The sequence below is a fragment of the Lepisma saccharinum genome, chromosome 10 (genome assembly GCF_977018435.1).
Source record: "Lepisma saccharinum chromosome 10, izLepSacc3.1, whole genome shotgun sequence".
Taxonomy (NCBI): Eukaryota; Metazoa; Arthropoda; class Insecta; order Zygentoma; family Lepismatidae; genus Lepisma; species Lepisma saccharinum.
In genome coordinates, this window is record NC_139238.1 from 53,943,349 (window position 1) to 53,957,974 (window position 14,626).

General features: G+C 36.4%; 1 protein-coding gene across 1 annotated transcript in view; it reads left to right on the forward strand.

Annotated features, from left to right (window-relative positions):
- The first annotated feature begins 412 nt into the window (after positions 1-412).
- LOC145994357 (inter-alpha-trypsin inhibitor heavy chain H4-like) overlaps positions 413-14,626 on the forward strand; it is a 99,860-nt gene continuing 85,646 nt past the window's right edge. The window contains exons 1-2 of the mRNA XM_083130473.1: positions 413-857; positions 6,473-6,660. Coding sequence (XP_082986599.1) covers positions 414-857; positions 6,473-6,660 — 632 coding nt within the window. The 5' untranslated portion in view covers position 413. The remainder of the gene's footprint in view (positions 858-6,472; positions 6,661-14,626) is intronic.

A 14,626-nucleotide genomic window follows, 5' to 3' on the forward strand; every position in this document is an offset into this window, starting at 1 on the left:
ACTTATACAGTATAGAATAATTGGCGAAGACATTTTCAGTTCTGTTCTGATGTGTCGCGCATAAGAGAGAGATCATCTCAACGTTCGTGCGGTAGAAAGCGTGGAAAGTTATCCAGGTCAATTTACAATCTTCGTTTGTTTACATCTAGGACCATCGATAGTTTTATGAGGAGGCTGGCCTTGAACCTTTTTTCTCAAATGCCTGAATAAGGCTAAATGCAGGAAAGACTTTCCTCGTGGCTCTTTCCGAAGTGTTCCGCAAAGAGGTTCCCGAGGCCTTTTTCGCTTCTGTTGTAATTAGGAGCCTATTACCCGTTTTGTTACGTGAAGTTCCACACCGGAGGGAGGGGTCGGGGAAGTTCCCGTTGGTCGGTTTATTTCCATGCGGCTCCAGTCGCTCAGACGACTCCGGAATGTCTCTGGCTCGAGTGCTGCTGCCTCTCTGCTCGTGGCTGCTGCTAGCCGTCTTCCAGTGGCCGGGCTACGCGGCCAGGCCCAGCGACGACTTCTCCTTCCTCGTGACGACGTCGCGGCCGTGGCCGGACCCTGAATTCAACGACGACGAGTTTCAGAGTGATGCCCCGACGACGGGAACCGCGAACACGGACATTTTCGAATGGACATCGGTAGGTGACGATACGACGACGGAGACGCCGTCGGAACCAACAGTGTGGACGGAAGAAACTACCGGGATGGAAACGCAGGAATCGACGACGACGCTCTTGGAAGGAACGACTTCGCCGGAAGGAGCGACCCGAACGACGACCGCAGCTGAAGATGGAACTCCACCGTCCGAAGAGGCTGCCGACACAGAAGCAACAGAGGCTGTGCCATCGTTAACTTTGGCTGATTCTGAGGTAACGTATATTTGATTACTTACACGTTTGGATGGAAACCATAATTAAGAGCAATAGTAAAGCAGATTTAAATGTTGGAATTTGCATGTGAATATTGTTTCTGTTGCCATTTCTCTGATATTTACACAGTATAATCTTTAAAATGTCTTCTCCTTTGAGGTGGAGCGAACGTTCAGAGACCTAAAATGTTTCCCGTAACGTGAAAAGTCTTTTAATTACAATATTATCTAGAAAGGAAACATAATTTTTTGTTTATTCCAATTCAGCCAGTTCCACGACTATAATGTGTAAAATCTACTCAACAGTAATGCAATTTTGTAGGACATGTCGATTTAATATTTTATATTTGAGTCCCAATATTACAATACCATTGGGCCTCCCCGGTGGCGTAATTGTAATGTCGTGGCCTCGTAACGAAGAGGTAATCTAAGGCTCAATACCTGGTGGAAACCCATAGAGGTTCGGATCATACTTTAACTTTTTGGTGCAGCCCCGATTAGCCAATATGTGCAAAAAGTGGACTTTACAATGATCCGTTGAAGAAAAGGAACAAAACCATTGAAAAGCACACAAAGTTCAAGAAGAAACTAACATAACATGCAAACAAAAATCGAGAAATTAGGAGCGTCAAATTGACGCTTGTTGCAAAAGGAGCCACGGTATCGATATGAGAAAGCTCACATAATTAATTATATTTTAAGCAGTTGAAAATTTTAATTTTAACCATTTAAATTATTTTAAAAGTTTTTATTATTTTAGCTGTGTAGAGTGTTATCTAACCTAAAACTGAATATGTAAAATGCAAGACTGATTAATATCAGGCTGCCTGCTTACTGTTTGCACACCGCGCGTATGTGTAGTAATCGTTTCATTATTATTATGTGTTTATGTATTATTGTTTAACTTCAAGTTAATAAGGTATATATTTTACACCATTTGATGAAATTTAGTCACGCAGTCATTGAATTATTGTTTAGTTATTTTTTATTCTAAAAATATCGTTCAAGAAATTAACTTGAATTACATTTTTGCTAATTCATGTGGACGATTTCCTTGATCCAGTTAAACCCAGCACTCTGTTCTGATTAAAATATGTAAGACGCGTTAAATCACAACAAGGACTCAGAAATTCACACCTTAAGTTAAGATCTTATGACAAGAATTTTGAGGTGTGAAATCATCGGAGATAAAATTTGCAAGTCCACACAATGTATATAAACCTACACCAAGTTTTCAGGTTCATATAATGTTGAAGAATGTTATCTAACTCTTCTTTTCCCACAAATTTGTATTTTACATATGATTGGACCGCAGTCTGAATCTCACACGGTCTCCTAATTCTAAGAAGCTATTGGCAAGCAACCAATTGCCTGTTACTGGAAGGCTGCAATGCTTCGAACGAGGAAGACGGTCAACAATAAATTAACCGCAAAGCAGCCGATTAGCATTCCTTCCACGGGCGCATAATATTCCTGTCACGTGGCCATGGTCAGGTGCGGGCGCAGGACCCGTGTTTTGTGACCTCTTGACCCGGTCCTGCAAAGTGTACATGACGTCACGTCTTCCTCTCACGTCTCAACCGGCCTCCCGTACAGGTTAGCCTCGACATTTCTCTCTTGCCGATATTATACGCAAAAGCTGTTCGTGTTTATGAAAATTTTACAAAAAAAAAAAAAAAAAAAAAAATATTCGCCATCCGAAAGAAATCAATCCTTCATTCTACAATTTCAATAATTCTGCAATTGGGTCCGGTAATTTTTGTGAGTGATTGTAGTATTATAGCATTGGATAGTAGATTGGCCTTTTAGGTAGAAGAATGATGAACAGTTAGTAATAACCCATATCAAAGCGCCGAATAACATAAATGTTCATGACAAAATATCATTGTAGTGTTTTAACAATTTTTTTCCTCCGTCTATACAAATACTTTTTATAAATTGAATTGTTTACTTTTTAGTTTTTTTCGCCATTGTAAAACAAAACAACTAAGATGAAAAATATACAAATACAATATATTCAATTGTAGATGATACATAGTCAATTTTGTATTTGGTTTCTAAGTACACATTTGCTTACAATCTCCACGTGTAAAATATTTTGATAGAATGAATTTACGTTTGGATCCACTTTCTAATGCGATTCTAGCCTTTACCACGGAGAACAGGTGTTGCTCATAACATTCAATATGATTGTTTATTTCTCCGGAAGCATTCTACGTACTTTACATTCATTTGCAAAACTATTTTTATTGATTTTCATTATTTGTAGGTTTTTAAGCTGATGTTCAAAATATTTGTTCACAATTTCCGAGAACCTGTCAAACATTTTATACGCCAATCTGTGTTCCAACAAAAACCAGCAACTCGGTGGTGATGACACCAGCCTTCCCATTCCCCTCCCCTTTCCGTGTAGAACCTTAGAAAGGGAATGTTGCTTTCAGTACAGAGTGTAACACTTCATTTCGCGTAAATATATGTAACGAGAATTTAACTATCGGCCGATACCAGTGATATCGGTATCGGAAAGTATCGGTTGTAATTTATTTTACCGATACTGACCACTACTTTTCCGGCGTTTTGGTCTTTCATCGAAAGTTACACGCAACACTTTCGCGGAGTCTCATTACCCAGGAAATCATGCAAAATTCAAAGTTGTGTGCAAAACACTAGATTTTGTGATTACATAACATGTATTGCAATGTTCTGACGTAATGCTTGAATATTTAAAATCAAAACTCTTGGTAAATTAATACATATAATTGGAGTGTAATACTGATACACATTATATTTTTGAACATCTTTTAATTATCACAATTTTAAAGCATCAGTATCGGCGGAAATCAGTAAGACTATCGGCATATGTATGGGTATCGGTTTAGCCCTAATAATAATATAAAGCTTCATCCTATATACACGAATACATGAATACGCAGAAATCTAAAAACAGATTACTGTTTTTTTCGCCATTGTAAAACAAAACAACTAAGAAGAAAAATATTCATAATGTTACTATGATGTTAATTTTTATTAGTAAAACTTTTTGGACAATCTCGAAACAAATATGAAACCTTTGATTAATGACAGATTTCAGGGAATACAATGTCCATAACATGTCAGGTTAATCTTCATTCTTTGCACGCACAGAAAAACAATCAACGTATGTACATTTGTATCCTGAATATGAAAACGTTCCTCTTTTCTGTACACTTCTCAGCTTGACCATTAGACAAATTAATAATATATTTTAACATAGAAATAAATATACAAAATCGCCAATAGTTAGAACAAAGATTCCTTAATGGCTGTGCTACGGAACCACAGAGAAGTTCACTTCGGATCATCACCTGTGGCGTGGTGTGGTGGTGATGAACACGTAAATTATGTATTGAAGAGCTGAATGGAGAAAACGTGGATTGTTATGGCACAAAAAGGAAAGAAAAAATTCCCAAAAATAGTTTCCAGAATTTGATACACTTTTCTGTATGAAAATTGTCAACAGCAATGACGTGCAGAGAACATTTGAAATGAGAATGGAGTGGCATCATTGATGCAATTTCTCTTTAGCAATAAGTTATGTATATTTTATGAACTTTTAAAGAAAATTGAGTCCAAAGGAAATGATACAAGAACCACCAAACAACGCATGCATTGTATAGTCACTCACTATGCAGTGGAATTTTAATCTTCCTAATTGCATTCATCCAGCATAGTATGTATTAAAGGCTTATTTGCTTGTAAAATGAAATATGGTATTTGTAAAGAACTGAAACAAAATCTGAATGGTGTACGAAATAAAACGAGACAAGAAACATGCTGTATTTTGGAAAATGGTAGACACTCAAACTTGATTCAGAAATGGAAAATGGTAGACAGTCAAACTTGATTCAGAAATTGTTTTATCTCCTTTCTCAACTCTCAAGGTCTAGATTTTGGTAATTAATTCTAGCGGGTTCAGTGGTTGAGCACTTTAATAGATCGACATTCGCAACTGAGGTTCCTGTTTCGAATAGCGCGTACTTTTAGAGTGTCCCTTCGTCAGTTCGATATACTCACCTCACAGTCACATTTCACAAAAAGGGCAGAAATACGACGTCAAATAACCAAAATATACTAAGTTCGATTATTTCAGCAGCTAGACAAATGTTAATTTCGACTCATTTCAACATTTAGCCACTTTACAATAATATTATTTATATCCGAATTGCGGATAGGCTAAACGGACTCCAAATTGGATGATTTCTTCAGAGTCTGGAAACCTATATTTTTTACTCTAGATTCGTGTTAATTCAACCATGAGTATTGTGCTTAATTTCGTTATTCCGACATTTTGAAGAGGCTTCTCGAAACAAAATTTGGATACGATTTTCAAACGGCGAAAGCTTGATTTTGACACCGCATCAGATTTTCAGATCTACTGGATCAAAAGATAAGGTAGACTTCTTTCATGGCTCCACCGTTAATCTACTGAACATTTTACACAAGTGGTGAGAAACTATTCGGAACTAAAATTATTTATATATATATATTAACTTGTTAAATCAGTTGCCAAAAAAATATTTGACTTTAGCTAGTTTAGTTTTCTTCCAAACTCCCAAAATAGTGGATCGAGTATTGAAAATTGGGTGGGTCTTCTCAGATTCCTCGACTCAGAAAACCTATATTTTATTCTAAATTCGACTTTTAAGACAAAACTGAATCAAAAGGAAAATCAGACTAATGAAGTTAAATATGACATTTTTAAATGCACCTGTAAAATTGTCGTAGTACTAAACTCAATATGTCTACCCAACTCTCTAGTGACTGCCATGGGTCTGAATTACATATCAGCAGATAAACGCCTCAAAAATTTATACGGGTGCATAGACTGGATCCACAACTATTGATATTCAATTCACACTATATGGTTTAGATTTTGTGGGACTAACATGCTAAATTCCTGCCAAAACAGAACATCAAAAAGCCTGCTTTCTTTTCGGAATATTTTACGGGTGATTTTAAGTGCATCACACACAAATTCAGGCACTTGTACACACACACACACATACACACACAATATTTGCATCACAAGAGATGTATTCACTTTCAGGAATTGTGTCACCCAAAGCTGAAATAATTCTCTGAAACATACCATGCTTGAGTAAGGAAATGTTGCTTTCTATTTTTTTTTCTCCGTTGTGGTTATACTTTCTACTTTTTAATATTTGTTAATTTTTTAATACAATTCCATTTTTATCAAATTTCATTGTAGGATGGTAAGAATAAATAATATCTGCACTGTAGTTTGAAAATTGTGACATTAAAAAAGTTAAAAGGTACACCAACCAAGTAAGTTTTCACTTACTGTGAAACTGATAATTCTTTTGATAGGTCTATATGTTTTTTATTTTCTTTAGGGTAGAGAGCAGTTCTTTACCGAACAAACACCTCTACTTCATCTGCATTTGCTTCTTAAATATTTCGATACAGAAGATGCAGACAAATAAAGCTTTTAATACTGTATTATTATTATCAGTGCTAGTAGTAGTATTAACAAACCGCAGCTCAGTACGATCTTGATATAAAGTATTTACACAATTATACATTTTGAAAATGACTTTCACAAGTCTTCTTCTGCAGGCGCTTCCGATGGCCGACAGGGAACTTCCACCGCCAAAGGTTCATAAATTAAAAATCAAATCCGATATCCGCTTCAGATACGCATCTACCTTGGTGCACAGCAGGGTTGCAAACCCAGCAAACAAGTCTCAGGAAGTGGTTTTCAAAGTTGTACTGCCTGAATCTGCTTTCATTTCAAGATTTCTGATGTGAGTATATTAGTACCTATAATTTAGGTAGTAAGCGAATTACGTTTATAAATGTGTCAATATGCAAATAGATAACGTATGTGTGTCTGCGCGTGTGTGTTCTGAAATAGTTTAATACTGTGAATTCGCATACACTCTCAGGTAGTGCATTTTCTTCATTTAATTTTGTTTTTCTTATATTGTGTCGTGGACGAGCGCGACAACAAACATAATAAAAAAAAAACACTCACGAAGAAAGAGCAATGCTCAGATGGGACTCAAACCAGAAATCTTCGGTAATAAGATCGTGCTACGACCGTCGCCAAGGTTGCGGAACATAATATGTGACTGTGTCTCTATATGTCACACACACAGACACCGTGTGTGTGTGTTTGATAGTGCGGGTAATTTTTTTGACCCAGGTTACCAATACCAAGCATAGCCAACAAATGCTTTAGACTCTCCTTGTCGTTTCTTTTAACATCCACTGGCCCCCAACATTCAGCTTTATTTCTAGTTCTGAACTCTTAAATGAAACTTTCCTACTGAATGCTCTTAAATGACCCGTCTTCTGCGACAGTTAATTACCTAATTAAATTTTACTTTTTAAAATCCATGTTTAAATATTTTATTGTGTTTTATAATTACATTTATTTTTGATTGTTGATATCCTACGCACTTGCAAGAGTCTGATATAATACGGTTTAGTGGTAAGAAAAAAAATATTTTTTTATGTATCTCTTTGTAGTGAAATTTCTCCTTTCATAACATTGTATTTTGATTTGATTTGGTTTATTTAAATATGCCTTTCTTTCTGACACTTTTAGCTAATTGTCAAGATGAGGATGAGTGATCATGTGATGAAATTGATGAAAGGGACACTCACAAAGAACATTCATACGAAGGCCGGGAGTCGAATACTAGGCTCCTGGCGTTGTATCGCGCCCCTTTCACTGGAAACCTCTCTGATGTAACAACGATTTTTTGTTATTACAATAATAAGTATTTTTGCTTTAAGTTTTAAGCTGGCCTAAGTATCGGAGTGGTTAGCACAGCATGCTATGACGCCAAGTGTGTCGGGTTCGAATTCCGGCCTACGCATGGATGTTCTTTGTGATTGTTCCTTCATCAGATTCATCATATCATAACTCATCGTCGTCATCGCAATTCGCCAAAAGTGTCACAAAAGCTAAGTAAACTAAACTAAATCAATCATTCAATCAAACTACATCAGAAAAAACGCTTTGTCAATGCAAGGATGGAAGACAATTTTAATGAAGACAAGATTAAATTTACAATCTCATGCAAACATATTAACTCTATGTGCTTTCAAATCCTCCTATACATCTAACTCCCCTCCTTCACTTCGCAAATACGCGTGTACTGCGCACACACTTATATGATCTGCATGACATGTCACTAAACTGACAAACGTAATTATCCCCCAAGGAGAGCAAACAGTACCTTTTATTGACGTCTAAGCGTTTCGTGGGAGAATGTTTCTCTAGCCAGAAGGAGGACAGTCACAACACATAAACGCGATAACCATCCAATTCATCAATGTCAGTGCAAACGCCAGTATATTCTGCACGTCTAATGGGACCTTATGAGAAAGTGATTAGCAAAAATGGTCGGCGCAGTTCTCCACATGAGGCGTTAATTCAAATTATTTTTTTTAAAAGCGGAAATACTTTCTGTACCAATTTTGTGTACGTCAACTATACATTTAGATATTCGCTTTGATGCAGTTACGTATTTTTTAGTGTCAATGTAACTATAGTAGGGGCTCCCAAACTTTACAACGTGCCCACATTCTATGGTAGTATGTTAGGGCTATGTATACAAGGTTATTATTACTTATTATTGCAACATAATTTGATTTGATTTTGGTCATTTGTCGCATTTCTTCCACTTTTGGCTGATCGCGACGTCGAGTAAAGGTATGATAAAATTTATGAAAGGACACTCACAAAGAACATCTATGCCCAGACCGGGATTCAAAACCGGGAACCCTGGAGTTGTAGTGAGTTATGCTAACAGCTCCGCCATAACTTTTGAAAAGTCGACATTTGTGGAAAACTTGTTTCAGATTTCTGATCTGGCCAGGATCATTGAAAAACGTTAAAACCTTAATAGAAACAATTTTCTTGTTACGTGGTGATATTTTGCAACTATTTATAGTTTAAAATCAACAACTTTTCAAATTTTTGCCTGAGTGGCCGAACACAATATCGTTAATGAATGATCCAAGATCAAGTCCAAATCTTGGCTGGTTGCTTCTTCATCAATTTCTTTTAATAATCATTCATATTAATCGCTGAAATTCGCTCAAAAATGACAGAAAGGAGACGCACATATTTAAAACACGAAATAATCATGTAGTTTATTTATTCATTTAGGGAATTTTAATATTATAAAGTGGTAAACATTTAAAAATTAATTTATACGTAGTTATGAAATAAAACAAAATTGCTGAATATTTTGTCAATCTTACAATAGTATAAAATGAACTTTTTCCATTTTCTTTTTGTCTCAGTTACTATAATCATCATATCACTTCGCGATTAAGATAATAATGAAAATGTGTAAGAAAAATTTCAAGATTATATAAAAATATTTTATTCTCCAAATAAAAGATTGAAATGAATGGGCCACTAGGGTGACAGTCTAAGTCCGCGGATAGAGGTAATCAACCCGGTAGTAGATACAGGATGGTAGAATTGTAATGGAGAATAAAAAGTCGCCTCTCTTATGAAAAGGGGCAGTCACTATTAATCAGGGGAACCGAAAGTGTCAGGGCAGCGAGCACCGCGAGATAGTTCGGTGACCCGAGAACGCTCCAGGCGCCGGGACAGGACGTCGTATTTTTCTATTTCATTTTCTGTTTATTCCCGTTGCATCTCTACCTTTCAAAGTTAATCGAGACGATGAGAATGGAAAAGAAATATGGAAAATATCGCAAAAGAGCACGTTAACCTCATGTTGTATTGGTAATCAGGCCTCTTATGATGCGTGGATCATCTTTATAACAACAACAAAAAAGAATTATGTCTTTGCAACCAATCGATAACAGTAAATATTCACTCCACTCTACAACAGGTAGAGGAAGAAACCTTGGCTCGGATTATGTTCCCAGTTCACACATACTTATTCCTAGAAAAATGACAGAACTATGTAGTACCTGATAGTAGTGTAATTGGTGATACTTTTGGGACCACTTATAGGTGTCGAAAAGAAGAGGTTATTTGATTAAACAGCCCGATTTGCCTAAACTTAAAATTATGGCAAGATGCTCTTATTCCCCAATTCTTCAAGTGTGATATGCTCTTAATCCCCAAGAATTTTGAATCCTAGTGTAGAAAAGAAGAACCCTCAATATACAGATTTGCCTACACTTAAAACAATGTCAAGGGGGGGCATATGCCCCAATCGGCCATGTGTGTTCATATTTAAATCTAAAGAATTTTGAGGCCCTAGTGTACAAATGAAGAAGCCTCAACAGACAGATTTGGCCAAGTGTGTAAAAGCTACATCTCTCAGTTTGTTGTCCATAAGCTTGTCAAAAATATGCCCCTATTGTTATTGTTTTGGCTTCACTTAAAACTAGGTCAAAAATGTCTATAAGAGCTTTTGCTTACACAATAATATAATGTAATATATGCTTAAATACTTGTTACCTGGAATATGCTCAATATTTTAATTGGACACCAGCCTCAACTTGCATATCTAGTACTAAGACAATGCATTGTGCAGAAATCGTCTAGAATTGCTCTGTGACTCTCTCATTTCTTACATCATAAACATATGATTTTTCCCCTATAAGAATAACACTACATATAGTGTCATCAGGGAGTGTATCGTGGAATTCACAGATAATTTTAATGTTTGTCCTGTCATTAACCACAACTTGTTTCCTTTTTGAAGTGTTGATGACAAACATGGGTCTCTGTGCTTTGAATTCATCTGGTGTGTAATACATGTCAGTATTGCCAGTAGTGACCCTTTTGTATGCTGTAAATGCTTCATATAATTTAAGCAAATCATCCTTGGACATGTCTAAATTATAATTTTCTCTGGGGAACACCTCATTTCTGCCATTTTTAAGATAAATGTTCTTGATGTTGCAGTTATCAAATCTACTTGAATTTTTTTCCTGATTATTGTGTCTTCCAGTCTGAAACAGTACCACCACAAAATCCGGCATGTCATATTGTATACTGGAGAATGAATTTGTAGCATCAAACTCATAATAAGTACCAGCGGCAGGCTTCTGTACACATTGATATGTATAAAATTGTAAAGGAACCTGTGGATTTTTTATTATATCTGCTTTGTATTTAAGAGCATAACTGGCTTCATATTCAACAACTGGGATTCTTAGCTCCATAGTCTGAATAATGCACTTGCCCTCATCAGGTAGGGTATTAGGCATAGCTTCCCCTGTAGAGTTTAATGTACTGTACCTCATCAAAGCATTATTATCATTGGCAGCTCTTCTAAATATAATTCTTAAACCACCCTTCCACATAATATCTTTGTAATCTGAAAAGAATCCTGGCAACAGGCGCATAGGGAACAGCACTGTGTGGTTCTTGGATAATATTTTATCACCAGCCCCAAATCCACCTATTTTGTAGTAAGAAGCCTCGGTTTTGGATAATTTTAGTGTGGCCAAAGCTGTGGAGGTAATGCCGCGATAATCTACTCTGTTTATAACAACACCATGTTTTCTGATCTCAATTTCAGAGAACAGATGTGGCACAAAATTGTCTACCAATCTTATATTTGCATTTGCCGGATAATCTGTACCATCGAGCTTTACAACATCAAATTTGATGTATAGATCTTCTCTGTAGGGGTGTATAAAGCCATCCCCTACATCAAGATCAACCTCAATCTCTGTGTTGGGTTGATTTAAATTTGCAAAGGTCCTCCTGTTTGGGGGGAATGATTGTAGCTCATAACTCTCAATATTTTCCATTTTTTTCTATGTATTTTTATTTAAATATTAATCTCTATGATTGCAGTTGTTGTGGCTCCAGCAAAATCAACTAATTCTTCTTTTTCATTAGTGACCATCAATTCAATGTAATCTATTCTATTATGGCACACAGGAAAATATAATGTTGGGGATGGAGTGTAGATGATGGGCTCCATAAATTCAGAGTTAGGTTTGAATGTTGCAATGATGCCAGTTTGTTTGTGAGTGCCTATGCCATTTGATTTGGTGATCATACCCTCAGCCACATTACAGTGAATATTCAGAGTCTCTATGGCTAACAATTTAGGTATATTAATAGCAGTGTGTTTGATGGCTGGTTCAAGTTTTGTGTTGTTCTCAAAGCCTAACAGCTCTCCTATAGTACCCAGATCCACTGTTTCTGTAGCAGATACAATCTCTACTCTGTGAGTGACAGAATTTTGAGTTAATACTATACCTCTGGGTAATTGAGCATTTAGAGTGGACAGATTATACTGCCCTGGAGTGATGACAATTTTTTGATCACCAACTGCAATTTTGTTGTTGTGGTGTGTAATATTAGGGATCAAGTACATGCCATAAAATGCTCTGAGAGCTATTGTTTTGGGATACACTATATCATCATGTAATTTGAGTTTCAATATTGAATTTTGGCTGGTGAGATGGAATACCCCCATGATCTTTTAAATACCACAAGGCTTTTTGAAAATCTTCAATTGATGGTTTATTTATTTGAGACAGATATCTAAGAACAGATAAACACAAATGTCCACAATCAACATCTTCGAAATTTTGAACACGGGCATTATTGTAATAAAGATTAGCTGATTTTAGATATTTTATTAAATTTTCAGGTGGAACACCTCCAAATGAATCAAACACAAATGCCTCATTGTTTAAATATTTAAGATGATAAATCCAGTGAGTGCCCTGATTTTTGTACTTATCCAAATTAACAATGCCACACTCTTTGTTGAGTGGTTGTTCTGGTAAAGAATGAGACATGTACACACCTCTAAAATTTTTTATGCCCAGTGGCTTGATTAAAGCTTCAATATCTTGGTTTGTAAGCGGCTCTTGTTTTTTTTAAACTTATTCATGGCTCTCTTAACACCTTTGCCTTGTTTCTCCATGGCCAGGTTATGGCGCTTTATTTCATCTAATTCTGCCCTATTCTTCTTGGCATCTATTACTGTTTTTGCTATGGCAGCTGATCCCCCAGCCAAGCTCCCAACAGCCCCAAGTGCTGCTAAGATGGCCGGGATATTAAATATGAAACCCCCCACATGTGATTTTTTTTCTGGATTGTTGTAATTTTTTTAATTGGGCGGTACTAAGCAACAATTTCATACCATGGCCCTTTGCAAGACAAGAGCTTTTTTTCTTGCGCTGCTTTTTGGTTAAAAGACTATCAATAGTTTTAAGAGGTTTAAGACCTGCATAAGGTATTTGATACATAACACCCTTGGCCTTCATTCTAGGTTTATTATATATATATATATTCACAGCCCCCACCCCAGTTTTTGTTTGGTGTTCATAGCTATGGTGGTCCCCAATGCTGCTATTCTCTCACTTAAAGAAGCATCTTTGCATACAAATCTACCAAATGCAGCCTCTTCTAATTTCTTGTCTGCAACATGTCTCTTGTCAAGATCAGAATGTGTGTTGTATGCTATGTCATGGTCTCTACAAGCAGCATCTAGGGGATTAACACCAGGATCACCTCTGTTTAATCTATGCTCCAATTTTGTGCCTGGACCACAATACTGATAGCCTGGAATGTGTAGTTCAAATGGCAGCTTGTTTATAATGTCATTAACCAACCCCCGACCCTCAGAAATATTCCAAAATTTAGGTGGTAGAGTATTAATAATTTTTATAAGATATCCAATCCCCTTAGTGTCATTCACTATAAAATTAGACAATTTTGTGCTTATCATGTCCATAATTCCAACCTTTTCATTGTAAAAATTGTGGTTGCCAGCATTTTCCTCCCCAGCTATCACCAATAACCTATCTACAAGTTTCCTGACATCATCAACCTAGACAAATTCTTTAGGCAGGGTGTTGTATTGTTTGATTCCACTGCCAGTTTGTGACCATATGGGCTTGATTAAGTTGTTGTATTTTGCTCCACTGCTAGACTTGACTCTTTTTTGTGTGGGATCATTGTTCTGGTATAGAGCATCTGATTTTATTAATATTTCTTTGTAGTGCTCATAATCTTGATCTGTATAGGTGCCAGGCCTTTTCCTAGTCATCAGTTCCCACAATCCAGGTGTGCCGGGATATTTAACAAAAGCACCTCTTTCTCCAAGATGAGATTCTGAATATACAATTAGATCATCTCCCATAAATGTTACTCTGAAATTGCCAATTCTATGTACGATGTTACCATCACGCTCTGTGTCAGCATATAAGCCAAAGACCTCATCTTTGTTGTCTTTAGGTGTGCTTAAATATTTTTGAGCAAGAAGACCCAATTCAATAGGATCCTGAGTAGCTTCAATTCTTCGAGGAGCAACAGGACTAGGTGTATGAATACTGGATAGTGGGGTGATTGGATAATCTAATATGTTCCTAGCAGCTACAGGTACAAGCTCTGTGATCAAATTTTGATTTTGCTCTGTAACAGTTTTGATATTTTTACCTAATTCACTAATAGCATCAATAATAGGCTGTTCTGTTTGTTTGTGTTGTTCATAAATTCCTCGGTTCTCTGATTTCCATCCCTTAAATCTTTTTACAAGATAATCTCTTAATTTAAGATCATCAATGATTGGCCTTTTCATGGTTATTTATATATGTTTCAATGTCTAGAAAATTGTTGATTTTATTTCTGTATTTGCCACTATTGGGTTTTCTTGTCATATCAATTGTGACAAACCCATAACTGTCCTGGTTCCAGCACCTACTGCAAAACTTGGAAAAATCATTGTAGCTCAAGTCCCCACCTACATATTCATCATGTATGTGTTTGAGGTTGGTATGATCTTGATGAAACAC